General features: G+C 52.3%; 1 protein-coding gene and 2 long non-coding RNA genes across 5 annotated transcripts; 1 reads left to right on the top strand and 2 right to left on the bottom strand.

Annotated features, from left to right (window-relative positions):
• Positions 1-531: 531 nt before the first annotated feature.
• On the bottom strand, positions 532-16663 carry LOC308196145. The gene is made up of 5 exons (XR_013952109.1): positions 15662-16663; positions 15099-15294; positions 8199-8783; positions 3457-7916; positions 532-1125 (listed from the first exon to the last, which is right to left on the bottom strand). It is a non-coding gene; the product is annotated as an uncharacterized lncRNA (long non-coding RNA).
• On the top strand, positions 5466-23703 carry ANO9 (anoctamin 9). 2 transcript variants are annotated; one of them, XM_080594718.1, is made up of 24 exons: positions 5466-5603; positions 10899-10964; positions 11171-11287; positions 11935-12074; positions 12374-12423; positions 13021-13079; positions 13280-13362; positions 15041-15175; positions 15286-15382; positions 15773-15833; positions 16893-16975; positions 17440-17544; positions 17801-17965; positions 18061-18097; positions 18612-18723; positions 18997-19054; positions 19220-19317; positions 19523-19689; positions 20221-20373; positions 20688-20835; positions 21529-21648; positions 21806-21899; positions 22019-22131; positions 23025-23703. In XM_080594718.1, the coding sequence occupies exons 1-24, from the start codon at positions 5598-5600 to the stop codon at positions 23050-23052; spliced, it is 2295 nt and encodes a 764-aa protein (XP_080450844.1). In that variant the 5' UTR covers positions 5466-5597; the 3' UTR covers positions 23053-23703. The 2 variants fall into 2 exon arrangements, with proteins under 2 accessions (XP_080450844.1, XP_080450845.1); XM_080594719.1 differs by lacking the exons at positions 21529-21648; positions 21806-21899; positions 22019-22131; positions 23025-23703 and having other exon boundaries at positions 20221-20545; positions 20639-20767.
• On the bottom strand, positions 20672-27823 carry LOC308196144. Of its 2 annotated transcripts, XR_013952107.1 has the most exons (4): positions 27440-27823; positions 25390-26745; positions 23282-25124; positions 20672-20805 (listed from the first exon to the last, which is right to left on the bottom strand). It is a non-coding gene; the product is annotated as an uncharacterized lncRNA (long non-coding RNA). The 2 variants fall into 2 exon arrangements; XR_013952108.1 differs by lacking the exon at positions 20672-20805 and having other exon boundaries at positions 24866-25124; positions 27444-27799.
• Positions 27824-27842: the final 19 nt, after the last annotated feature.

Here is a 27842-nt window from a genome sequence, read left to right as displayed (position 1 = left end):
CTAGAGAGGCAAGTCCAAATGCATGATTTGGGTGCTCCCACGCCCTCAAGCTTGCTGTATTCTTAATCCTCCTTGACCCCCTCATGGGGTCTCTTACCTGCAGCAGAACATCCTGAGCTTTCCAAACTCATCATGAGGATCAGGGTCTTCAACCAAAACAAACCCAAACATGAGATACTGCTCCTGGCCCGTGGGTAGGGAGACCTTTCTTTCCAGCAAGATGCTAGAGCCATCCTGGTGCTTTCTGTGTTAGCAGACACCACATGGGAGAAGAAAACCCTGCAGGAGCGAAGAAGGGAAGCCAAGGAAGAAATGAGGGAAAATATTTAGGTGACTGTGAAGGAATGATCTGGCCGCATGATGGCAGCAGCTAGCTAGGCAAAGAGCAAGGAGCGCGCGGGGTAATGAGCAGCAGAAATTGCTTGTAACCACCAGCTAGGAGCTATTAGAGCCATTTGTGTATGAAAGGAGCTTTGCTGGGTTGGCAACGCTACCATTCTGCTTGTTTTCTCTCTTGTTAAAGACAGAGCAAGTCTGTGTAGCTGCCACACCTGAGCAAGAAGGATTCAACCAAAGATTCTCCAAGAAGGTTGAATACCCCTGCCCTTTGAGAAGAAAACAATTCTGCAGGTACACTTCTGGCTACTGCACAGTCTTCTACTGACCTGAACTGCCCTCTCTCTCCTGGCAGCCCCACTATGTTTTATGAGACCTGGGGGCCCTTAGCCCGTTCCAAGAGATGCCACCAGCTCCCACTGCAAAAGCAAAGGCTGCGGTCACACAGCTTTGTGTCACATTGGGAACATCCACCACATCTCACAAAGGAAACCTAAACAAGCTCTACATTAGTGTCCCTTTCTGCCCAGCCTAAAGCCCTGATGTGCAAAACAAATTAAATACACACAGTACTCACCAAGCAACAGCTGACGCAGCTTTCTGTAGTCATTGCAAGCACTGAGTCAGATCCAAGCCTTCTGGGCACTTATGGACTCCTACCTCCCTGTGTCTGTTGACATGGGCCCATCACCACTGCTTTGGGCCTTCAGGACAGGCAGAAATTCTCCAGGACCCAGCTTTTCGGAGGGTCTTTTTTTCAAGGAGCTACAGCTCGTTGGCCTGGTACAGCTGGAAGAAATGCACAAGAGGCTAAAATTGTACAGCCAGAGCAGAAGTTAGAGCTGATGGCATAAAAAGCAGGTTGGGAAGTGCAGTCAGGACTTTGGAAGAAGCTTTCTCATGAGGAGGGTTGTGCAGTGCCAGGTCACCTGAAGAGGTGGAGGAATGAATCTCTGTCAATTGAGGCTTTCAAGACTCAGCCAGACAGAGCCCCGAGGATCTAATGCCAACAATTCACCCACTTGGAGCAGGAGGTTAGACTGGAGACCTCCAGAGGCCCCTTCCAACAGCACTTCCATGTTTCCACGCCTTACGGGGTGAAGCCCCCCAGTACTTTCACCTGGAGCAGCACCACCTCGCACAGCCAGAAGGCTACAACATGCTGCTTTCTGTCACCTCCAGAGCCACAGCTGGCCCTCTCCAGCACACTGGCTCTTCCTCTGCCTTAGCCTCAAATTTCAAAACAAATTTTGGCCCCAAAAGTGGAACTTTTCCCATCCAGAACCACTTCCCTTGAACTATCTCCAAAGCACAGTTGGTGGTGCTAGATGACAGCAGCTCGAGCATTCAGACCCAATATATTCTTGCCAGGCTCTCAGTATCTGGCTGGCTTGCTCATTAGTGCTGTTGTCTAATAAGATTTTTTAGTGCTGCTGAGAAACATATGCACTGCAATCAAACCTGAAGCTTAAGATGTTCAGCAAGTATTAGGCTTTATACAGTGATTCGACATCACTGGCTTCTGCCTGATTCTTGTCTTCCCTCCTTTTCCAATAGCAGGTAGGATTCAAGCCCAATGTGAATTATTTTCAGCCCATTTCACTTAGCAGATTTTCTTGGAAACTTCTATCTGGCTTTTGACTGATGTCTTCGAAATTAACCCAAAGTCCTACAAACGTTTTCATTTTTTTCTTCTCTACCCATTTTATGCCAGTCAGACTGCACAAACAGAATGGCTAATTTCTTTAATTGCTAAGGATCTGTCTGGTGCTGGGCTGTCACATGAGGCTGAGCAGCCAGTTCTCACCTCTGCATATCTGAGCAGGATGAAGGATCTCTGCCTCCAATCAGTTCATAAGTGGCACAGAGGTGCCTCAGGGAAACACAGCCCTTCTAACGAAAAAGAAAGAAGTTGCAGTTTGACACAAAAAACATCTAAACAACCTCTTCTGAAGGATCTTTCTTCTTTCGTGTCCTTCCAGCCAGATGCACAGGAAGGCAATACCCTTCAAAATCTAAGGAAAGAAGGAAAGAAGGAAAGAAGGAAAGAAGGAAAGAAGGAAAGAAGGAAAGAAGGAAAGAAGGAAAGAAGGAAAGAAGGAAAGAAGGAAAGAAGGAAAGAAGGAAAGAAGGAAAGAAGGAAAGAAGGAAAGAAGGAAAGAAGGAAAGAAGGAAAGAAGGAAAGAAGGAAAGAAGGAAAGAAGGAAAGAAGGAAAGAAGGAAAGAAGGAAAGAAGGAAAGAAGGAAAGAAGGAAAGAAGGAAAGAAGGAAAGAAGGAAATCAGAGGCCCTGAGGACTGAAAAAAGACCAAATAAATACTTTAGCACCATCCTAAATTAGGGATGCATGCATGCAGGATCACTTTGGAGCACTCAGAAGAGGACTGCTCTGTCAGAAAGCATCACTGCAAGGCAAGATGTAGACAGGCATCCTCTTTCTAGTAGAAGTGGTTTAATACACGAAGCTTCCAGTTGTTTGTTACTACTTCTCAGATGGAAATCACGTCTGCACGTCTGGCTGGGACTGACAGGACAAGGGAGTGCTCCTAGAGAGCCTCAGTACTGACTCGCTCAGCGCAGGTCAAACCACTGCCCAAAGTGGTTGAAATGTGTCAGGCTGATGCGATACCACAGCAGATTAGGATGTACTCACGTGACTGACCCCAGCAGCAATAAACCGTTAAGAGCGATAACATCTTAAATAATTCTGTCTGCTTACAAAGCGTTTGTGCTGTTGCAATGCCTCAGCAAACACACAAACTGGAGTTTCACACCACCTCATGCCTTAACCAGATATTCCAGTGACAGGCTGGAGAGTTCATAATTTCCCTCCCTGCTTTTAGTTTCCCGTGCTGCCATCCTCAGCACCATTCCCCCAAGAGCACTAAATGCCAAGGCAGCGTGTTGCAGGAGAGTTACGTGAGGAGGAAAGCACTGAAATAAGAACACCATCAATTTGGCTGCCAGCCTTGCTGCAAAAGGAGCTGAATCTTGCCAGGGCAGAGCCAAATTCCTCCTGAACTGAAGAAGAAAAAGTTCGTTGTTTCCTCCAAGTGCTGTGAGAAGCACCACAGAGGTCAAACACCTAGGACAAAGAGCCAGTCTGCAGGCACAGACTCACCTTCTCTGCTGGCTGGCAAAGCCCATGAGCTCTGGGGACTGGTGCTGGAAGCAGCTGCTGCCCGTGTTCAGTGAGCTACCCTATCTGCAGAGCAAAGTCCTCCCAGTCCTCCTTGGCAAAGTTTGCAGGACAAAGACACAGATGTGCAGGTAGAGCCACGTGGCTGTCCCACCTTTCCGTTTAACCCAGCAGTGCTCAAATTGCAAAGGGCCTTGGCATTCTGTCAGGAGACATGGAAAGCACCACGGATCCTGTCTTGAAAGACTTCACTCCTTTCCCATGTAAACACGCGCATGTTCTCCCACACCCGTAGAGAGCTACTGGTGATCAAGACAGTTTTCCCCTCCTGGCCAGCCCTGCAGATCACTTCTGGGAGGCTAAAGGTCGCTCCTTGCCCTGCTCTACCCTTGATTTCAAACACAGCAGGAAATTCAGAAGACGGCTCTTTTTAAAAAATGGTAATCGCAGGGCTGATTCATCGTCTGTGCAAGGCACTTGGCAAAGCCACAGAATGACTGGAAAAAACAGCGTGGAGATGCCAGCTGCCTTCCCTGCCAAGATACACCTGGGTTACCCCCCCAGGAGTCATTTTATGTAAGAGCTACCCAATGCAACGCCCTTGGAGAGCACAGGAGAATCCGAACCAGGGGATGACTAACTCTTCTGGGAAAAGACAGCTCTTCTTATCTTGGAAACTAAAACAAGAAACTGCCATAAAACAGATATAGGGAGAGTTGTCAGACATGGCTCACACATAATGTTTTCACTGTCTCTTTTTGTAAAAAGAGAGCTATACCCTGCTCCAAGCTGTAGGTCTGGATCAACTGAGCCTTTATGATTATATAAGCAAGCAAACAAAAACATTTGTGTTTTGTTTATGATTTCCAGTGGCTCACTGCCAAGCACCTTGCCACAAATGCCGTCAGGAAAGCAGGGACTGAAGCCATCACACTCTAGTAAATCACATCTGCTTAGAAGTGACAAGATTTTAAGGAGCAGGGGGAGGCAAGAGGCCTATGTGGTTTGGGGGAATATTCAGTGCACACTTTGATGCTTCCCTCTTCAGCCATAAGGGAGGGAATACTTGTTCTCAGGGACTGTAAAACACCAGGAGACGTTCCCATAATTGTTGGCACTGGACGCTGAGGCCCTGCATGCAGCAGCACTATCACATATGGGAGAATGAAGGGCAAAACTTCCAGTGCTGCTTTCAGCAGCCAGCGAGGTGTGAAGAAAGGATTTATTGGTCTCTGTTCAGCCCTTCCAGGAAGCCAGATTTTCTTTGTGGTTTGGGAAGACCAGACTGGGAAATATAAGAGGAGCAGAAAACACTGGGCCACTGAGAAACCATGGAGACCATCCTCACTTACCTGAAAGCTCATACTTGGCCTCTTTTCCTTGTCCTGGCAGTTAAAAAACTTCACCCATGACCCCATCCTGTTCACTCTCAAAGCCTGTGCTGCTCTCACCATCTTTTCCATGTAGCCCAGTTTCCCCCAACAATGAGATGGATCGTGCACAGCACAGGTTTTTGTTTTTTTTAAGGTTCAGTGCTTCGCCCCAACTCTTTATTTCTCAGCTTGAAATGAAGAGTTTAATGCTTTCTAGAGCTTCTGCTAATTTCCTTCTTCTAATTTCTGCTAACTTCCTTCCTCCTTTTGGCCCCTGTTTGTGAAACCTCCTTGGGGGTGTTCACAGGACACAGCGAGTGGCTTTATAACAGAGAAGGAAGACAGGTGGCCAAGGTGCTCTCACCGAGCTAACAAGAGGAGCCACAAAGGCCGACTCCACGGGGTTATCAGCCTACGCCGCTGGGCGGTACTGGGCTTGCCACTCCTTTGAACAAGGGTGAAGGGCAAATTTCTCACCTCCTCCTTCCTATCTGCCCACTGCCGAGCAGAAGCAGCTCCCTCCCAAGGCAGGAGGGAGTCCCACACGGAAGTCGAGCCACCGCTCCCATTCACATGAGACCTCAGGCGGAGGTGCTGGGGAAGCCGACCACCTCCTGCCAAAAAACCCCAGGAGCCTCTCAGCCTGCTCCACCTGCAGCCTCCGCCACACCACCTGCCTGACAGACAGCTCCCAAGGGACGTGCCAGGAGGAGCCAAAGGGGGGGGAAGAGAAAGACTCTTCACTTCACCATGCAGGTAGGAAATAGAAACTGCTCAGCTATTTCCAAGAGGTGGGTTTTTTTTCCAGCATCTCAGAACCGTCTGTAGCTTGGAAATTCCTACGCTGTAAGCGCTAATCTCTGCCACTCACATGCTTTCAGCCCCTAGGGTACTCAAAAAGTACCATAAAACCTCAGTTCCTCTTTCCAGTGAGCAATCTCATCTTATCATGACCACGTAAAGGGGAAAGCAGTGCGCTGTGCTTGCTCTGCAGTTTCCCCACAGTACCCGCAGCATGGGAGCGAGGCAGAGCTGAGCTCCACACACCACCCCAAAGATGCAGGGGGGTCAGGCCAGTGGGGTCACGCATGGCCCCACACCTTGATGCCACAGTTCAGAGTTTTCAGAGAGCAGATCACAGAAGCGTGGTTTGGTTTTAAGAAGGCTGAGACCAGATCTTTAGTTTCTACGTGCCCAGGAAAAGGCACTGCTTATTCCAGCGGAGGTGACAGCTCCCCATATTAGAGGGGTGCCTGAAATAATGCCAGAGGAGAAGGGGAGCTGCAAAGGTTTGTTTCTTTAGCTTGAAAGAAAAGACAAAGTTTCTTTTATTCAAAAGGCAAACTCTCTATGACTGGGACAGCTAGAAAAAGCACAGGTATACCGTCTGCCTGTTCAATTAGATTGTCACATTTCTTAGGAAACTATGAGATAGGGTGGAAGTGCTCCAGGGGAAGGGAGGAGAGCACAGGAAGCACTTGTAGGAATCATCCCCAAGACAAGATAGCAGTTCGGTCATCTTTGTGTAGGTGATAGGAACCACCCAAACTTTCACCAGCCTACAGCTGGAAAGGAAAACAAGGATGCCGGATCCTGCCCAGGTGGTTCGCCTCGGTTACTCACATAGGTGACTACACTTCCAGCCCAAGGGTACCCCAAAAGGATCCGGTAACCTCCTTGCACGGGGAGCAGGACACCTGGCTGCCTACAAGGAGCCAAGGACCCACTGATACAGCTGGAGAGAAAACTGGCACACTTCAGGGCACGCAAACCCTCCTTGACAGTGCAAATACTGCTCTTTGTGCAGGTTGCTTCTCCCACAGGTTGGCACAGCGTGCGTCCAACCCTGCTCCAAGCACAGCGCAGGAAAAGGGCTAAATGGGAACCGTCCTTCTTGATAGCAAGGAGTAGAGTCCATGGTTTATACAACCGCTTCGGAGCTGAGGCAGCCTTGCCCACACACGAGGCTGACCTGGCTGCCTCGTGCTTCCAGAGCAAAGCAGCTGTCATCAGATTAGTGCTGCCAGTCCCCAGGGCCAGAGAAATAGGTGTGGGAGTCCTAATGATCCAAAGTCCCTGCCTTCTGCAGCTGTCCCTTCACACGAGACACATCTGGCCTCAAAAGCAGGCAGGGCTCCTGCACAACAGCCCCAGCAGAGGAAGCTTAGCCCAGCCTTTGCCTCACGTTCAGCCCGGCTTGCATGGATGTCAGCAGCCGCCGAGAATTAAGCCTGCTGAAACACCACCCTTCTGTCATCCCAGGTCTGCAACCCCCCCTCTGCAGCTGAATGCAATTTTGCCTGTTACCGCTCCAGAGGTGGGCACTGGGAATTATCTGCACTGATCTGCAAATAATTTGCAAATCCTTCCCCCCTCCCTGTTTTTCAGTCCTACACAGAGGCACTCACAGTGCCTGCAGAGGGGGGACCAGGTGGTAAATCCTATTGCTATGGGAACACAGAGACAAGCCTGCCGAGCTGCTGCAGACCCTGCTTCCACAACCTCCTTATTGCCTAGACAGCTGTACGCAGGTGGCCTGAGAAGCATCCCCACTGATTCTGGGGAAAATTAAAAAGTAACAGGTTCCTCTTGGGATTAAAATCAGCGCTTGCTGTTTCAGGAACAAGCAGAAGCAAGGGCAGGATCTGGCAGCGTTAGGTCCAGGAGACTGACCACGTTATGACTGGGAGTGCTGGCAGAGGGAGGATGCTCTGCTGAAGCTCTGCAGGGACAGAGCAGGACTCGGGGGCTGGTGGCACCACGGGGTCTGCAGGTGAAGCTCCCGATACTCCACAGCCCCTTGGCCTGGCCTCAAGGACTGAGTCCCATGACTGGATGCTGCCCGTGCACAAACCCACCTCGGTAATCCCTTCAGCAAGCTTTTCTCTGGGGTAGGTAGCGCTGGTCAGGATGCTTTGCCTCCCAGTAGGGGACCGTGCGTGCAGATGACATGCCTGGGAGCCACCTGGAAACAGAAGCTGCAACGCTAGCAGATCCGTTCACCTTCTCCTGAGCTCTGCTGGGGCTGACACCAGCTGGACAGCAGCGTAGGGGTGCGTCTGGGAACACCTAGGGTACAAAAGGGTACCCTCAGCGCTCCAGGGATCACTGCTAGAGCCGAAAGGCTGGCAGCCTTTGCAGGATGAGGTTGGTGCACGCACAGGCTGGGAGAAACCAGCCAGGCAGGAATGAGACAACGCAACCTGCAGAGAGGTGGTGCCAGCCCAGATCTGTGCCAGCATCAGGAGCTGGGGCAGAGCCCTGACGGGACTCCTGCTCCCTCCCCGTGCCCAGAGAGGGGCTCTCAGACAGGGACAGGTAGAGCCACTGCACCAACTCGGTTATACCCACCTGGGGAGACCAACCGGAGTGAAAACTCACTTCTCCCACCCCAAAGCCTCCTCAGGGCTTGGATGGAGCAGATGATAGCACCACAAATGCCCTTTGTGTCATGGCTTTAACTGAGGAACCTTTCAGCAGTGGGAAGCACTGGTTCTTACTGTAACAGTGCCTTTTTTGGGGGGGATCCATCTTTCCAAGCCTTCTTGCTTTGCCTTTCTCAGTCTCCCCAATGCTCTTCTGCTCTGGGTGAAGCCAGGGCCGTGGCTCCACATTAGAAAGTATTTGGCAGAGCATTTCAGCCCTTGCCTCATCTCAGTCTCGCTGGCTCCCATGGCCTCATTCTTCAGTGGAAGCTTGGGATCCAGATCTTACATCAGGACTTGGTTGCACCACCACCGCTCCGCTCCTGAGATTACAGCTGGATGAACTCGTCTGTCTGGCCGCTGTTTGGGGACACAAAGCCTTCGGTGGCAATCCTGACTGATGATATCCCCTTCCCCAGCAGCAGATTCTTACTTCTGTGCTGCATCACCGTGCCCTTAGAAACAGCAGCGTAACGGTTTGTGGGGCTGCACCATGAATCACGCCAAAGAACTGCAAAAAAAATACATAATTTTTAAAAGTGCCACTTTTAAGACAAGATCCATTCCCTTCCCTTGTACAGCATGGCCTTCAGAACAGGTCTTTATTAAACTCATTGCGCTCGCTGGGATCTGAAGCCCAGCACGTTCTCTCCGACCCACTGAAGGGCTGGTTGGACTAATCCTCTCTTGCCTAAGAGCAACTACAGCTGCGGGACCGGGATGAGATCACGCTGGGGAGGCCAGGCACAGAGGACGGGGACAAAGTGCTTTGAAGCTGACATGCCCTTGTACCGGCACCCACCACCAGGTCCAGGCCACCCAAGGGTGCTCTCTGCTGCATCCCTCAGAGGAGGGGCACCCTAGGCTGGGCAGAGGGCACCTGCTGCCACAACATCATCTTACTTGCTTCGTGCAGCCCCAAAACCACACCGCTTGGGTGTCTGAGCATAATTAGGCTCAGACTAACTTGGGTGCCTGAGCATAACTGTACGTTCGCTCCTGCACAGCCTCTCTTTGGAGCTGGCAGTGTACAGGAGGCGAGCAGGAAGAAACCAAGTGTCAGCTGCCCCTGGGCCACAGACTGAGCCATTTGTGGTGCTTTCCAAGGAATTATTTTCCACGCTGTCTGCTGCGCAAGCCTCCCATTGCCTGCACCCCACTCTCTGTTCCAGGGACTTCAAAACTGCTGTCCCCATCCTGGCCAAAAAGCTAAGAGCTCCCTACCTGAAAGGGAATAGTAAAAAGCAGCAAAGGCAGATGAGAGTCTTGTAAAAACCATTGATGCATGGAGAGGGAGTGAGTTAAGCATCCACACTCTTCTGGTGCAGATGTCAGGGCACCGTGTGAAACAAGGAGGAGTGAAGTCCAGAACTGAGGGAGGTTTTGTTCTGCTGGCTGGCTCTCTCGGGGCCCCAGGACTCTGTAGATGTTAGGCATTACAAGAGAGCAAAACGAGGCTGCCCTTGCTCATGGAGCAGCAATCCCTTAAGGATCCCCAAACACAAAGACATTTTTTGACTCTGGAAGAGCCTGAGCTGGAGACCAAGAGTGCATGGGAGGAGGTTTTGGACATGCCTGCTCTAACCCCCCTCCCCAGGTACCCCCTTCATGGCCACTGGGAGAGGAAAACTGGGCTGGGTAGGCCTTGATCTTACATTGTAATGCATTTTTACCTACATGTACTGCAAGCTGCCATGCCAATGGTACACCCTAGAGCATCCAAACACCAGGAGTTTCATCTGCCATCAATCTCCTCACAGTCTGTCCCTGTGCCACAAACACACACCGAGGCTGGGCCTGGAGGGATGAGGGAGCTGCTGCAGGCAGCAACCCCAGGCTGGCACAGTCAGCAAGGGCTTTGTGCTTCTGCAGCCTGAAACGTTTGCAATCCTCACTCATTCATCTCCTGAAAACAGCCACGGCACCCCAGGAGATGCAGAGCGCAGTCAGATGCAGCACCCTGCAGGGAGGCACGAACATGAGACTAGCAGAACTGAGCGCAGGGAGCCTGGCTGATCCCAGCAGCTGCACCTCGCAGGAAGACCCTTCTGTCATCCTGGGCAACCTGCTGTCCCACCTGCCTTTATTTTGGACTCATTTGGTCCCTATTCTTCAGTTAAACCACAAGTTGAACAGGCAACACCAAGATGCACTCTGCTTAACCCCAGCAGGTTATTTATCTCTGCTGATGGGTAGGAACCACTCTTTGCTATGCTCCTCCAGGCCAACTACACACCTCCACCAGCCCATCTGGGGCATGCCCAAGATTCTCCAGCCCATACTCTCTTTCAGGATGCCTTTCATCTGCTATTACCAAACGTCCCTAGCTTGGACAGCCTGACAGAGCCTGTGCAGACCACATACAGTGCTGGGTTGGCAGCCAACACTGCAAATCCTTTGCCTGCACTATTAAAGATGGGTTTCTCCATACCACGAGTGCTGCTTACCTGCTCTCACCGGCTGGAGCAGGGCAGCTTGACCCCATTACTTCCAAGAGCATGGGCAAAACCTGACCCAGGGCATTGCAAAGCCATCCAGGTGTTTGCAGAGAGAGGTTTGCTCTGTGTTCAAACGCAGGATCTGCCAGAGACCCCACTGAAGCCTTTGCTGGTTTTCTCTTCCACAGGATGAAATTCTGTTGACTCCCTGGAGAAATTTTCCCTTTGAAGACTCAGATCCATTTGCCTCTGCGGTAAGCTTGGCTCCCTCTACACTCACAGTGAGTTCAGAGCTCAAAAATGAGGATTTGAGGGGATTTTGGGGGGATTTGGATTTTGCTCAACGCCAGTCCCCAGGGCCCCTCTACAGAGCATGAGAAAGGTCCAAACCTCCGAGGCACTGGAGCCAAATGGGAGAGTTTGCCATCCCCATTAATTCCCTCGTATTTTCTGTGGGCAGGATGAAGAGAAGTGGGATTTCGTCCTCGTGAGTGACATTCACGAAGTGGGCAGCGTGAAGGAGATCAAGAGGAAGAAGTTCCTGGATGAGCTGAGCAAGAAGGGGTTCACCATCAAGGTAAGGGGCAGCAGATATGGGTATCTGCTACGTAATGAAACGTCTATAAACAACTGGCTTCGAAGGGAAGGTTAAAGAAAGATAATTAAAGCTCAAAAAAAAAGTCTATCCCTGTACTAATATGTGTGTATATATAAACAAACAAAATACTCATTAGTGACATAAGAATTTAGGTAAGTTTTTTGACCTTTATATCTCTATGTGAAAACTAAGTTTCAAACTGGAATTCACACTCTCAAAATCTCTATAATTACTTAGCACAACTATCACATGCTCTTTAGATCACCTATATCTTTCACGCTACACTAAAGCATTTCCAAACCAACAGTTCATTTTAATCACCCCAATTATCAGTTTATCTGTTTTCAGCAGATCATATTTTTAAAAAGAGTAAGGTGAGACAGAGGTTATTTCTCTTTCAAGAACAAAAGGCTGGGGATATCTTGTGGTACCCAGGATCCCAGCCTAGTTCAGGCCTCAGGAAGAGACTCAAGCCCTCAAGCCAATCACCCCACCATGTGTAAAACACACGGCACACTCACCCAGGGGAGACTCCAACCCCAGGACTCACACAGCCCCTGGATCTTGCAGCTCTGCCTTTTTCCCTGCCTGCATTGCTCTAACAGCCTCTCTCTTCTACCCACTAGAAAATTGAGGACAAGAAGCTATTTTATGGGGTCCGTGCCCCAAAACATATCTTCCGGAAATACCAGTGGCTCCTGAGGAACCCTCAGGACAGCCAGCTGCAAGACTCTGATGCCCGTCATGACATACCAGTGACAACCAGGTGGGTCCTGAGCTGGGCTGCTGGCTTCCAGCACCTTGCAGCCCCTTACCACCACACCAGCATCCATTTTTCATCTCAGCTCACAACTGTGCCAGGGTTTTCATTCTCCACAGAAAGCAAATTACCACCATTGGTGCAAAGCAGCCAGCGCCTCACTGTCCACAACCAGATCCCTGTTTCTTCCCCACTTCCTTCCCTGGGGTTTTGTGCACACCTCCCTTCCCTTCCCTGCTCTCCGGGGCAACAGCACCAGTCTGTATCCTCAGGCTAGCCTGTAATCCCAGTTTCTCCTTGCTCAGGATACGGATCGTGAACTTCATCTTGCAGAACACGGTCACGCCTGACCTCGGTAAGGGAGCGGGGCCAGTGGGCCCTTACACCCCCCTTATCCCTGGGGTGATGCACAGCCAGGACCAGCAGCATAGCTCCTGCCCTCTGCCAGGCACAGGCACCCCAGCTGTCTCAGCACCCTTGGGTGGGGATGTGACAAAAAAGAGGTGCGGCTCTGGGAGGTCAATTTGCTGCCATATCCAGAGGCTGGGAGATTTGGACTGCAGAAACCATCAACAGCCCTCTACTCCCTTTCCCCAAATCCACTGCCACCTTTCTGTGTCCCCAAAAAGGCTCGTCCCTCTCTGGCACCCTGGGATCAGCAGGAGAGGTAGCAAATGTGCTGACTCTCCAGCTGTCTTTAAGGACCTGCCTACCTGGCTCGCTCCCAACACCAGCCCCAACACAGCCTGCGGCATCCCAGCTGAGCAGCACAACCACAGGGATTAGCACTGATCCCTTCTGGACAGCTCAGCCTCTCCCAGGCATTTTTTTTTCCTGTCCCCCGCCCTTAAGGCTTCAGAAAAGGTTTTGGGTGATGCTGCCTGGCAGGAAGCACACGGGGAGAAAGCAAAGCTTTGTGTCACTAATCCTTCCCGTTCCACTCTGCTACCAGAGAAGCTGCATGACCTGAAGAAGAAGAACGTCTTTGAGGCAATGTTTCCACTGCACGAGGTGAGGCCAAGTACGCAGATGCCTGGGAGGAAAAGCCACAAGAGGTGGAGGAGCCAAACCGGGTGGGAGAGAGCTTTGGGTAACGGGCTGTATCGGGACACTCCTGCATGTAGGGCACAACCAGGCTCCAGATGGGAGCTGGGCTGGGGATTAAGGTTGCCCTGATGTTCCTGGGTCCAACCAATTTCTCTGCTCTCCAGAAAGAAGAGGTAAGAGAATTCCTAAAGGAGAAGTGGGCTCGCTGGAGAGATATATTTTGCCAACAGCCGATTGAGAAGATCAGGTAACGTAGGCAGAAGAGGCACAGGGGATCCATCTAGCCAAGAGGCCCCACCTGAAACCCTTTCCCAAGCTCTTGTGTTGTTTTTTTGTTTGTTTTTTAAATCATTAGTTTGTACCTGGCTCTTCTCACATGTATCGGGCCTTTTCTGCAGCTTGTGAAGTTCTTAGCCTAAAGGGTATCCCATGGCACCAAGCTCCGTCTGCTAATTTTGCAGCATGAAAAAACCCCCGCATCTGAGCAGTTTTTAATTAGCCTCTTTCATTTTCCACCACCCTCTCCCATGTACGAGATGAGAACAGAGCATCAGTGAACACCTCCAGCCTGAGGCCGAACTTGGGACATTAAAGGCAACAAGAGGCTCCTATAGCCACATTAAAACTCAGGGAAGAGCACGGCTATTTTAAAAAAGGGAAGAAAATTAAGTCTCCGTGGCCAGGAGAAGGAAGGCAAAAATAACATGCTGCTTCATAAGGTTTTCAGTGTGGGAGGGAGATGAAATGCTAAAATTGCATTCTCTTTCCTTAAACGTGTCTTACAGTTTACAAGTCTAGCAGGGGTACCAGGGAGCCTCGATCCCTTCACGGTGCTCAAAGTCAGACAAAACACCATTTCTAAGGTCAATGCATCCTGACCTGTTGTTATCACAAAAGGATTAAGGGGCCAAGTATGAAATCATTTTCTTAACACAGGCCAGGGAGCACATCACCACCTCTGAGTGCTGGCAGGGAGTGAACCCCTCTGGAATATCGGAGGGGAGGCAGGTCCCTCAGTCAGTAGTTACCAGCATTTCTTACCCATGCCTCCAACCCTCTTACCCAGACAAGAAAAAATGAGATGCTGCTGTCAGAAGAATGAGATGTGAAAGTATTGCAGGGAGGTAGATGAGCTCGGGAGGGGATATTGCTCTGGCTGGAGAAACGCTGCACCTTGCGGCCCTCTCATCTTTTTGAAGCCTTTCTGTTCTGTAGACACTGATTGCAACTTGGTCTCTCGATCACTCCCACTGCTTTTACCTAGAATACAATTCATCTGATCATGTCTACCCTTAAGTCAGCCCCTCTGGGATCGCCTCATGGGAGGGCAGAAGCAGCATTTGTGGGACCATGCCCACAGAGTCATTACAGAGGTGGGCATCATGCAACAGTGGCCCTCTCTGTGGCATATTAACCAAGACAGGGGGGAATGAGGAACAAAATCTCACTCCTTAGTTTGCTTCAGTCACCAGGCTGACTGAGAAAAGGAGAAACCACCTCATTGCCTTCTCCAAGCCCTGCAGGACAGCATGCCCAGCACCACACGGCCCCCAGGAGAGCTCTGCATTTCTCTCCATCCCACATTCACCTCTCAGATGGAGCCGTGCTCTGAGCAGGTCTTTGCTGCGCAGCCCTACAGCAATGTCCACAGTGCTCTTTGCTGCATCCTCAATTAGAGCCCACACACAGGGAGTCACAGGATCTCCCTTTGCTGACGAAATCCCCTGGGAACTGCTGCCCACTCCTGCTTCTTCCAGGTTACTTGGGCTGACTCTCCCATCCCAGTCCCAATCAAATCCCCAGATATGCAACACTGCCCCTCCTGGACATGGCTATCCCTTTGTGGGTGGAAGAGCATTTCCTAGTGACCCCAAGCAGCATTGTCTCCTCACTGGCTCCAGAGCACATCTCACCTTTCCTTCCAGGTGCTATTTTGGTGAGAAGGTGGCCCTGTACTTTGCCTGGCTTGGCTGGTACACCTACCTGCTGGGATTCGCTGCGATGATCGGCCTGGTGGTCTTCGTGGCTGGGATTACTGTTTTCAACTCCAGCCAGGTGAGGTAAGGCAGCTGAGAACACCAAATGCACATCCCCTTCACAACCCTTTGCTGTGCATATTGCTTTGACCACTGTCACTCCCCTTTGCTTCTCTCTACTCCTTTCTCTCCAGCAAGGAGATCTGCAAAGCCAATAACACCATCATGTGCCCACTCTGCGACCAGAAGTGCCCGTTCTGGTTGCTCTCCGACACCTGCACCTATGCCAGGGTAAGTAGCTCACTTTCCAAGACAGGCTCAAGGTGAAGGATGGGGAAACTCCCAGCTTATGCTGTGCCCATGCCACCAAAAATAAAAGCCCCCCCTGCAAGTTGGCTACAACATGCAGGAGACCTCCACTGATAAGGAGGAAGAGCTTTAGCCAGATCACCATCTCCATCACCACCAAAAAAAAAAAGGAAAAGACCAAGGAAAAAGCATTTGCCACGATCTAACAAATCCCTGCTGTCTATCCCCTTCCTGCATTTTGCCCTCCTGCACCATCTTTACCTGTCTCTTGGGAGGTCAGGGTGGCAAGAGGACTACCGAGTGCAGAGGCTTCTCCCCAGCCCTGAGGTGCTTCTTGGTGCCCCCATCACATTCTTCCTTGATCTTCTCCAGGTCACTCACATGATTGACAACGAGGGGACAGTTTTATTTGCCATGTTCATGGCCATCTGGGGTAGGTGTCAATGTCTCAGCACCACACACACGGAGCTTGCAAGGAGGAGCAGCCCGCTATAGCTTAGGGGGAGAGGAAGTGAAAGAAAATGGGACACCAACACAGCTCCAGCATTCAGGGGCTTTTTAGTCCCTAGCTCCTCTACTTCCAGAGCCATCAGTTCCCCCTCCAGACAGCACAAGGGATAAAATCATCCCCAAAATTCCCTTCTACTTCTCAAACACTCCTCAGCTGTCCTGCCTGAGAGCTTGTACTCCTTCATCCACCACAGCCTCCACCCAACTCTGGTCCTTTTCTAGCAGCTGCCTGTAAGTGGTCACAGCTGCAGGAAGGAGGGACCACCACATCCCTCATTAATCCTTCTCAGGTTGCCATAAAATCTTATAGCTTCTGTGGAAGACCACTGGGCTCTGAGTCGATGTGATCCCATCACCATATTAGCTACACATTTAGTCTGGTTTCACCACAGCCCTTTCAGTTACAAACACCACCATGGCTGTAACCAGCCAGCAGCTGGGCTGGGTGTTTCACTGCTGAGCAGGTTGCAGACATGGTATTGCATGTCCCTATGGGTCAGCTTCCACAGAACAATCTTAGGAAGGTGAATTAACAGAGCGGGTGGCTGTAAATGGATTTGCAGAGGTATAGCTGTGCTGAGGTGCAACATGGGATGCCTACTCTGTTTTAAAGCATATTTTTCATCAGTCCAGAATAATGTGTTTGTCTGGACCCATGTAACCATGCCCACCACAGCAGACTAACCCTGATGTTTACTCTGGTTTAGATCAAATCCCTTACAGTCCCTAGAGCTGGCCTGACTCCCAGTAAAAACTCACCCCCATACCTCCACCCTCTTCTTCACTGCTGCTCATCCCGGGTCCTTTCTGGTCGCTGAGGTGCAGAGGTGGCTGCTTGTCCTTCATGGGCCAAGAGCAGTCCAAGCAGCTTTGCCATCAGGTTGGATGGTAACACAACTGTCCAGCCTGTGCTGTGGAATGGAGGGGTGACTTCTGCAGGGCCATCCTTGAGGGTCACCGTGCTCCCACCTTCCCCCCACAGCCACCGTGTTCCTGGAGCTGTGGAAGAGGCAGAGAGCCACCGTGGTCACCAACTGGGACCTGTACAGGTGGGATGAGGATGAGGTAAGGATGTCATCTTTCCTGCTTGGTGCTTTCCTTTTCAGAGCAGGAAATAGCTGGGCTTGCAGAAGAGACGTGGCAGAGGTACCTCCCTGTGGATCTGGACATGTAATAGAGGCACTTAAGCAAGGGGCAAAGCCAACACCTGGCTCCTTTGACAGTCCCAGAAGAGGCAGACCCCTCCAGAGAGCTGAGCAGATGCTGGTCTCCACTCTGCATTGCTAGCCCCCTCTTCACCTGCAGGAGTGCTTGAACTCAGTCAGGACTGGCCATGCTGTTGTAGGTTGGGTTGGGTGCTCAGTCCTGTCCTCTGGTTCTGCTCATCCCACACCTCCGTTTATACAACCACCCTGGGCTTTCCACCACCTGGGAATGGCTCTGTTGGATCCTCCATTTTCCATATATATACGTGCATGTGTGTGTGTATTTGTTTTATTTATATATATACATATATATATATATTTTAGGAGGAGCTGGCTTTGGAGCTGATCAATAATTTGCAGCACGAACCTCGGCGGTACCAGCACTCCTACTTGCGCAGCACCATCGTACTCATCTTGGTTCTGGTCATGGTATGTGCCACGATGAACATAGGGTAGAAGAGGCAAACCCTTGACACTCTCATTTCTCCCCGTGGGTGTGACGGGCCTAAGGAAAGTCTAGATGAGGAGAGGTGGAAATGTCCATGTTATGAACCTCTAATCCTCCACTTAAGAGGACTGGCTTGCTTTTGAGGCCAGTTCCACGCGGCGAAGAGAGCCAGTGTCTGAAGGCCTGGTGGTCCTCAGCTGGAATGGCTTCTCCTCACCCCACTGCCCTCCTCCGCAGATTGCTGTGCTGATCGGCATTGCCCACGCGCTCGTCATTTATCGGGTGGTCGTGACGGCTCTCTTCACCCAGAGCGACTCTGAATTCTTCCGCGAGCAGGCCAACACAGTGGCCGTGATGACAGGGGCTGTGCTGCACTACCTCACCATCGTCATCATGACCAAGGTGCAGAGTGTGGCACGGGGTGGGTGGTGGTGGGGCTTGCCCTTTTTTTCCCCATCATCAACGCTCCCCTCTTGTTTTACACCTCTCTCCTGCAGGTCAACAGGCGTGTGGCCCTCTTTCTCTGTGACCTGGGTAAGGGAAACTGGGGGCTGCCCCCTGCCTGCACCTGCACCCCACAGCGGTACCCCCACCCCATGGTCCCCAAACGCAGCCAGGCTCATGGCCCCTTCCCTTCCTCCACCACTGCGAAGCATCTCCCAGGCAGCTCTCGCCATGCAGGTCCCCAAGGAAGACCAGCAGCCCGTCGGTGGCCCCCATGCTGCCAGCTGGCTGTCCCCAGCCACGTTATGCTTTGGAGGGACAGTGGGGCTGAGAGCTGGGATGAGCAGGAAGCCATAACAACCGTAGAAGAGCTTATAACATGGTTTTCCACCCAACCAGAGGCCCCCTTCTGCCCCAGCTTGTGGCTCTGAGGGATCTTTCTTCTAACCTGGGCTTACCACCCTCAGAGGGCTCAGGTGAAGGGGCAGGGAGAGCTCCACAGGGTGCAGAGACCCCTTTACAACCTCCAAGGCTACCATGGGATCCAGGGGGAGCGGGGCAAGGTCCCAGCACTGTGTGACCAAAGCCCTGTTTCTGTCTACAGAGAAACCACGGACCTTCTCCCAGCGTGAGAACAACTTCACCATAAAGATCTTCATCTTCCAGTTCTTCACAAACTTCTCCTCGCTCATCTACATCGCTTTCTTCCTGGGGCGGTGAGTGGTGGCCGGAGGCCCAGGAGGAGCCCAGCCCATCAACCCTCCTCACCAGAGCACAGCGCCCAGGGCAGCTGGCAGACGGGAGAGGGCCACAAACCACCTGGGACCTCAGCAGGGCTTTTCCCTGAGGGTGCGGTGGGTGGGGGGAGCCCCTTGCCTCTCTGCTGATGCCTGGAGGTTGGTGCTCTCCATCCTGCCGCTGGATGTTCATCCAAAGAGGGGTCAACGGTGGGGCTCAACAGACGTCACTCTTCTTGTTTCTCTGCTCAGGATCAACGGCCATCCAGGGAACTACGTGCGCATCGCTGGCAAGTGGAGGCTGGAGGAGGTGAGGGACTTGCCGTGAAACCCTCTGACCCCGCACCACAATTCCTACACTGCATTTCCCCGCTACCCAGCAAGGCTCTGCTGAGCCTCAGCTTGGCCAAGTAGCCCCTCAGGGCAGGTCACACTGCTTGCGGTGCACAACTCTTCTCCTCTTATCCCTCTGCAGTGCCACCCCAGCGGCTGCATCACCGACCTCTTCATCCAGATGGCCATCATCATGATGCTCAAGCAGACCATCAGCAATGTGATGGAGTACCTCATCCCGTAAGCTTTCCTCCAGCCTGCAGAGCACTTCCCAGTGTTCCTGTATATGCAGGACAGCTTCCCAGCTCTTACAGAGAATAACCCTGGCCTTTGGGCCAAGATTTCCTCCTTTTCCCCATATCAGGCCTCCAGGGCTGTCACTGCCAGCAGTTCAGCCCCGCTGTCATCTGCAGGCAGCGGTACAAATTGCTTCCTCCCCTTGCAGCTGGATAGGCCACAAAATACGCACTAGGCAGAAGCGCCCCAAGAAGAGAAACATGGTGTTGGGGGAGGAGGAAGAGCCTGAGGACCCCTGCAAAAAGCAGTGGCTGAGCAACTATCAACTCAACGAGGTCAACATCTTCAGCTTGTTTGATGAGTTCTTGGAGATGGGTACGTAGGGAAGGGGAGGGTGAGCAAGGAGGGGTGCTGTGTGCAGTGCCATATGTCCTCCTCGGGTGGGGAGACCCTGACGTTGGGGAGCCCTTGTATAGGCAAGGGAGAGCTCTGAGACCCAGTTCCATGCCCAGCCCCACTCCAAGAGCCCTGGCACACCAAGATCATTCGCAAAGTCAGGGAGGACAGGCAACTGTGTTGGCCTTGGGTCCCTGCCTAGCATCTTCCTCTCCTCCTAGGAGCATCAAGGTGATGGCTGTAACCCTTAGGTGCTCCCTCTGCTTGGCTGGCTCAACCAGTGCCCAGTGGGGCCCCCATGGAGCTCCCTCTCCGATAGCTCTGGGAGAGGTGGGTGTCCCCTTTGGGGTGGGGGGTCTCCAAGACAGGTCTATCTCCCCCTTTCAGTCCTGCGAGGCCCCTCTGACACAAGCCATAAAGCAGGACAAGCCCACACTGCAGCTGGGTCCCTGTGGGATGACCCCTCCAAGGCGGCTCCGTGCCATCACCCAGCATTTCCCCCTTCTGCAGTGATCCAGTACAGCTTCACCACCATTTTTGTGGCTGCCTTTCCCCTCGCCCCACTGCTGGCTTTCTGCAACAACCTCTTCGAGATCCGTCTGGATGCCATCAAGATGATGCGGCTGCGCCGGCGCATGGTGCCCAGGAAGGCCAATGACATCGGTGAGATGGGGCCCTCTGTAGCTGCTGCTTGGGAAAACAGTGCAGGTGGTGAGCCCCTTCTAAGGTGGGGAGGTCTGGAGCATCCCTTTGCCAGGGGCTGGTACCACTTGGCTGTGGAGCACAGGGAGAGCTGTGTATTGGGGAAGGAGAAGCAATTTCAGATCCTGCAGAGGTTGAAGGGCACCTTGGATCTCTCCTTCGTTGAGCCAGGCCTCTTCTGGCTACGCCAAACCAGCTGGGGCTTGGGTTTGCAACCCCTGAAGAGTGGGAGAAAGCTGGTGGGGCGGGTCTCACTGTCTGCTCCTCTCGCACAGGAATCTGGCTGCAGGTCCTGGAGGCCATTGGCATCCTGGCTGTCATCGGGAACGGACTGGTGATCGCCATCACGTCTGACTTCATCCCTGTGCAGGTCTACAAGTACACGTACAGCCCCTGCATGACGGAAAACAGCACTACTGTGGAGTGAGTGTTGCTGGTCAGGCGCCCCCACCCCTGCAGCCCTGCCTGCAGTGTCCTGTCCTGCCTCGGTGCAAGAGTGTGAGGCATCCCCCAGAGTGGGGTGGGTCAAAAAGAGTTTTCAAAAGTCTTCAGAAAGAGTTTTCCAGACGGCACCAACTTCAGCATCGCAGCCAGCCTCCCACTCACATCAGTGGGTAAACTGGTGCCTCTGAATGGAAAGAGCACTCTGTAGCACCCCGAGAGCTGCAGGGAGGACTTTCAGCTGGGTGCCCGCCCATGCCCTCTCCTCCCCTCCCTCTTTTCCCACCTTGATTCACCGGCCAAACTCAGTTAAATTGGACAGAGGTCTCAGAGACTTTCATCCCCTCAGCTCTGTGAAAACGGGTGGCTGGGGAGTGGAGGGAGAGCCCCAGACAGAAGCTGGCTTCCCCCCGAATGGGAGGCTACAGTCTGTGCTCAACCACACTACTAATCACCTGAGAGTCCACATACCAGGGAACCCTTAGACACAAAAACTGATTGCTATAAAGACTGTCTGCCTGCAATCTGGGGCCTTTAAGTACCCCCCAAAAAAGGACACAAGAGCTGCAATTTCCTTTAGGGCATGCCATAACTTCTCTGAGTGCGGCCACAAAGCAGGAGTTTCCCCTCGCCGCAGGGTTTCTGTGCCCAGATGTGCCCTTTCCTCCCCCACAGCTGCCTGACCGGCTACATCAACCACAGCCTCTCCGTCTTCCACGTCCAGGACTTCGAGCCCCACACAAAGCTGGCCGAAAATCAGACAGACTTTGTCAGGGGCAAGATCACAGAGTGCAGGTACCGGCACCCCTGCCAGCCCCTCACCATGGCACCTAGCCCCTGGAGGAAGCCACCAGAGCTCCCCTGGGACTGCCATGGAGGGAGCTGAGGTGGGATGTGATGCCTGGCGAGGGGGGAGCCTGGGCTGGCTGGCGCTGACGGGGCTCTGCTGCAGGTACCGGGATTACAGGAACGCCGACGACTACAGCTACACCGTCCAGTTCTGGCACGTCTTTGCAGCCCGGCTTGCCTTCCTCATCCTCTTTGAGGTGAGCACTTAGGGCAAGCTGCCCGGGGAGGCACAAAGAGGCTGGGGCAAACACGGGGATGGTGGCACAGACCTGGGGAGCTGCTCACTGCCCGCGGTGGCTCCGTTTGCTTTCTGCAGCACGTGGCTCTGTGCGTCAAGCTGATCGCAGCCTGGTATGTCCCCGATGTCCCCCAGTCAGTTAAGAATCACGTTCTGAATGAGAAACACAGCAACCTTCGGAAAGAACTGAGGTGGGTGATGCCCCAGAAGGTGCCAGGGGTTGCTGTGCTCAGAGACAGCATGGTGTCCAGCTGGACACCCGGCTGGTTGCAGGATCAGCCAACTCCAGAGCCCCATGGTTGGGCTCCCTGCCTTCATGGGCACAGAGAAGCATGGGGCTATGAGCCCCTGCCTTCTGCTAAGCTCCTCCATCACACTTTTGGAGGTAGCTTCTCCCCAGCTTTCAGTCCAGCCCCTGTTGCTTAGGGCCTACAGCACTAAATGTTCATTTTAAGGTGGGCTGCATTACCTGGAGAGGAGGAGCCACCTCCCTCCATGCCTGCAGCATCACTGAGCAACCCCGGTGCCTGGCTTTCAAGTGTCTCAAGGCCAGTGAGAAGAGTTCCACCTGAGGTGACTCAATACTAAAGCTCACCAGAGGGCGAGTCTGCTTGCCTTCATCTTTTCCTTTAGGAAAGACGAGCTCCAAAAAAAAACAAGGAGCAATTTTGTCCAAATTTTCCATTTAAAACTTTGCTGGGGGGTGGGGGAACCCACAAAACAATTTCAGCTGGAGGCAGAACCAACTTAGCAGAAAGCTGTAGGTGCTGCTGTCCTCTAGGACTGAACCCTGCTTTGGAGGAGGGCTCAGCCTGCCCCTCCCCACAAGCCTCCCCTGAAATCCAGGTGAGAGCAGAGCTGTGTGGGGTTCAGGAAGCATCACACCACTACCATCCAGCTCCCAGGCTGCGGCTTCCCACCAGCAGAGAGATTTTGCACACACGGGGACTTTCCACAAACAGGGGGTCGTTCTTCGCTTATATCTGGCAAACGGCCCTGTTCCCGCTCGGAACATTTTCCCACTCCCCCCTTCCTTCCCAATGTGGATATCCCATCCATAACCTCCCTCTCCCTTCTCCCCCAGCATGATGGAGTACTCCACCGAGGTGTAGCCTCCTCGCACTGCAAAGACTGAGAAGCACAGACCTGAGCCCCTCTCCCCAGCCCGGCAGCGCCACAGTCACCGGAGGAACCACCGTGGCACCGCCGGCAGAGACAGGCCATGTGCCCCCGAGCTTGGACTTGAGCTGGGGAGCTGATGGCAGCTTCACAGAGCAGGATGCTTTATGACTTGCACAGACACGAGGAGGAAGAAAGTCGCAGCAGAGACAGGAATGCTACCTGGGGCACGGGCTGGGCGAGCGCGCTGCTGGTCTGCAGGAGGTGATCAAACTTCCGCGTCAGTCATCGCCTCCACATGCTGTGCGGCCTCGCAGGAAAAGGCAGCTACTTCAGTCCAGATTCCCTCTCCTGCTCTTTCTTGTTCCTTGGCCCCTTCTTCCTCTGCCTTCAGTGACCTCCCTGCTCCTGTACCATCAAGAAAATTCAGTCCTTCCTCTTTCACACCGGCCAGCACAATCCTCTCGGCACAACTACCGTGTGGCTGCAACTCCAACCCATCGTTTTCACAGGCTGGAAAAGCAAACTCGTTAGCCTGAGTGGCTTTTGCACTGGGCCCTGCCAAGTCACTGCATCTGCTCTGACTCGATTACATTCCCACCTCAACTAGAATGAGAGAACGGTAAATAAACACACTAACTGCACAGGTGCAAGCAGCCTCATCTTCAGCTGCCGTGAGTCACTGTAGTCACACAGGAACCGTTCCCACCTTCCCTCCTTTGCCATCCACATCACCCAAAGAAATTGCCTACTCCAACCTCTCTTTTCTTGATGTGGGTAATCAAAAAAGGGCTGGAGCTGGACCACTTGTACCTAGCACAGCACTAGGGCTGAGGGAGAGGTGCTGGCTAGTGACAGGATTAAAAGAAGCTGGCGCTCTGACCATGCGTAGTGGGGAAAAAACATTTTAATTTGCTAGGGTAACAAAAATGCATTAAGCTACACAGAAAATCCTGAGTCACAGGGCTAGAAAGGGTTATTTCTTGCTGCAAAACAAGCCACTAGCCTAAACCCAAGCCCTGCCAGCCTGATATTTATTCCCCTCTTCCCTTACAGCTCTCCCTTCTCCCTACAAACACAAGGGGGTTTTGTCTGTAGCAGAGCAGGGGCTACGTGCCACAGCTGGTCTGGTGTCACAGCCATCATTGTGACTTTTCAAATACTTATTTCCAGCCTCTTTGTTTTGCTTCCTGCCAGGCCTACCTGCAGATTTACCAACTCAAGGCAGAGTTATTTGCACGAAAGGTACGATGTGTTTGTTCGGCACTACACAGAAATGAGAATGTGCCCTCAAACGTGGGATCCTTCCCTCAACGTCGGGTGCAGAAACAGCCCTTTGATGCCCCATGCCATGTTAGATCTGTATGTGGCAGCCTTGCTGAGTTGGGTTGGCAAACACAGGGGGAAACAAATTTTCTCTTTCTTTTTTTTTTCCTAACTTCGATCAATGAGGAAGACAGGAGCACAGGCTGGGGCATTACAGCTCAGTTTCCAGTTTTGTTATGGTCCCTGTAAGCTCTGGGCAAATCCACCGGGGAGTTTTAAAGCTGACCTCTGAGTTTTAGGGTCTTTTTCTTTATGAGAACTGAAAACTTTTAACCAGTTTTGAAGTTTAACCTTGAGCTCCACACTTTCATCATCTCCTCTGTAAAATGGCAATAGGAACCTCAAGGTGAATTGTGGGAATAAGCTGAATAAAACATGGGAGCTACATGGGTAAGCATGTGTGCGAGCACGTGTAATAAACATGTAGCTACAACACAAACTCGGAAAGATGCAGATAATGAAACCGGAGAAACACAGGTCAGGAACAAGTATTTCATTAGGGCTCATCTGTCACGTTCTGTAATTAAAAGTCAGAATAATCCAAGGCCCTGTAAAGAAATGTACACAGTGATGCTTCTTCCTGTAACGCAACCTGTTCTCGCTGTTATAAAGCACCATGGGCACTGCGCATCACAAGAGGCCACACTGCTTGCGGCTCGCTTGAAGGGTCGGAGCAGCCACGCACCTGGAGAGTCCCTGTCCTGATTTAACAACGGAAAGCCACCACCTGCTGTGTTTCCTGGGAAAAGGAGAAGAACAGTGACAGTGATTAAATGTCTGCTACGAGGCGGCACCTCATCCTGTAGCAGTGTTCTCATTTATGGGAGGTGGAGGTGAACTCTGGTACATAGCCGCCTGGCAGCATTAAGTAGCTCAACCTTAATTAGCTTCAAGCTGTTAAATGCATCAAGAACTGGCTATTAGCAATCTCACATCGATAAAGTTATTTCCATCTGCCTCCTAGCTGGCAGGGAGCTCTTCCTACCTCAGCAGCACGCGCTCACCTTGGGCCAGGGTGCAGCAGCAGGGGGACAGGGTCACAAACCCCACAGCAGCACAGCACGCCAAAGCAACAACCTCAAATCAAGAGAATTTTGGCTGCAGCTTGGGATGCAGAGCCAGCTCCTTCCCTACGGCTGCCCCACGTGTGACGACCCCAGCCACTGCCTGCCTGGCACAACGCAGCCCTGTCAAGGCACAGAACAGGGGTAGAGCTATTTTATTGCTGAACCCCAAACACTCACGGTCTCCTGAGGGTCCCACCACACACTCCCAGCAGTAGCGGGGCTTGCAAGGACTCTGCCTTGCTACCAAGGCCAGCAGGTGACTCTCCCAGGGGTGACATGCCTATGAATACCTACCCAGAACTGCAGCGAAAGGCACCAAAGTTAACTCAAACTGAAAACTTCACTCCCAAGAACGTGGAAAGCCACAAACCACCAAGCAGGGAAACGAAACAAACCATGCAATGCTCTCAGCCCTCTGGCTTGTTCTGTCCTTTTGCCACCGTGACCAAGATCAGCTCCATTTCTTCTTGCTTTAACTTACCCGCGGGAATAACTCTGACGGACAAGAAAGGCTTTATCAGCCCTCAGGTCCCTACCCTGCCTCCTCGTGCCCTTGCCATTCACATGAGCTGGGGTTTGTTCCTTGGGATCCTTTATCACAGAGTCATTAGGGCTGGAAAGCCCTCCAGGATCATCTGGTCCAACCATCGCCCTACCACCAATGTCACCTCTAAAACATGTCCCTAAGCACCACGTCCAACCTCTCCTTGAGCACCCCCAGGGACAGTGACCCCACCACATCCCTGGGCAACCCCTCCCAGTGCCTGACCGCTCTTTCTGAGAAGAAATGTCTCCTCATTTCCAGCCTGAACCTCCCCTGGCGCAACTTGGGGCCATTCCCTCTAGTCCTATTTGTCCTATATAGTCCTGTCGCTAGCTATCTGCGAGAAGAGGCTGACCCCCACACACAGGGACCACAAACCCTATGGAGAGGAGCACCAGCCGCACACAAACCCAACCTCAGTCCCTCTATACACCCTTTTTTCCCCGCGCACATCCAAGCTTTTCCCTCGGGATTTTCCTGGCTCGGGGAGGGGAGCGGCGGGACTACAACTCCCGGCGTGCCCCGCGCGGGGTGGCAGCCACTTCCGGCGCGCCGGCGGGCGGTTGCCGTGGAAACGGGGGGGGGCACAGGCTGACCTGTGCAGGCCGGATTTGGGATTTTTTTTCCCCGTAGTTTTCAACGGGATTTATTTTTTTTTTCCAACGGCTATCTGATGAGCTGCGGACAGAAGGAGCTGCGCTGGGGGTTGAGCAACGGCAGGCCACCTGAACAGAAGACCCTAGAAAAGCCTTTTTAAAAAAATAAAATTAAATTAAAAAAAAAAAAAGAAAAAGCTATGTATGCATTTTAAAGGAAAAGTAAAAAACAAACAAACAGACAAACAAACCACCCTTAAAACATTAAAAAAAAAAAAAAAAAAAGACAACCAGAAGGTGAAGCACTGGGGCCATGACACCATCTCCCGACATCTTCCTGCCTCTGTGCATGCCTACCACACAGCCCTCTCACCAAAATCCCCCAGGAGCCAGAAACCTCCCCAGTTTCTGCCCTTCTCGTGCCACAATGCTGCCTGGTGGTTGCTGTATGAATTTATTCCTAGAAAAGTCCAGCGGGGAGAGACACCTGGCAGTTCTTACCGATCCCACCACCATCATACTCCACTGGAGCAGGGCGTTTCAGGAGGAAATAGCCACTTTTCTTCCCTTTTCATCCCCAAACTGTGTGATGACCTCACTGAAGACACTGATTTTGGTGCTCTCAAGCACAGCCAGGTTCTCAGGCAGCAGGTCAGGACCTGGATGCTCTTATACTAGTCATTCACTGCACTAAACATCACCGCAGCTAGGAACATAACCCATGCCTGGGAGTGCTGCAGCTCTAATATTTACCTCCTTGGTAAATATCACAGCTGTTACCCGCTGCTAATCAGCAGCCACGTCTCACCCAGCCCCCGTTCCCCACTGCAAGCTGACCCCACATTACCCACTTGGTCCTGCTGAGATCCTTCAGGCACAGCTGCCACCCTCCTGGCCTTGTCTTCACCCCACCATCAGTACCTCACCTTGACGAAGCCCCAAAGCACCAAGTTTTTAGGTGCTCAGCAAACTCTGTCTCCAAAATGCACCCTGAGCATCAAGTCAATGCCTCTGACCTCCCCTCTGTGGCCTGGGGAGCCGGTGTTACCGGTGGGTGCAGGTTTTGTCTCGCCCCAACGCCTCCACGGGCTTTTCCAGCCACAGGGAGCCGGGGGGAATTTCCTCCTGCATGCACCCAACTCCCCGGGGGCTGCTCGGCTGGCAGGGTGCACGGCTTGTCTTCCTTCTTTTTTCTCTCTCTTTTTTTTTTCCGTCTTTTTCCCCTCCCATAATGCCAAAGTTATTTAGTT

This window comes from Anser brachyrhynchus, assembly GCF_964034855.1.
Source record: "Anser brachyrhynchus genome assembly, chromosome: 5".
In the NCBI taxonomy this organism is placed as follows: domain Eukaryota; kingdom Metazoa; phylum Chordata; class Aves; order Anseriformes; family Anatidae; genus Anser; species Anser brachyrhynchus.
The sequence above is the reverse complement of the archived record's forward strand: the minus strand, read 5'-3'. Positions and strand labels throughout refer to the sequence as shown.

Excerpts from the sequence above, each read along its gene's own strand:
- ANO9 (XM_080594718.1), top strand. Across the intron at positions 15,176-15,285 it reads TTCAACTCCAGCCAGGTGAG|CAAGGAGATCTGCAAAGCCA; the intron begins GTAAGGCAGCTG and ends CTTTCTCTCCAG. Across the intron at positions 19,055-19,219 it reads GCAAGTGGAGGCTGGAGGAG|TGCCACCCCAGCGGCTGCAT; the intron begins GTGAGGGACTTG and ends ATCCCTCTGCAG.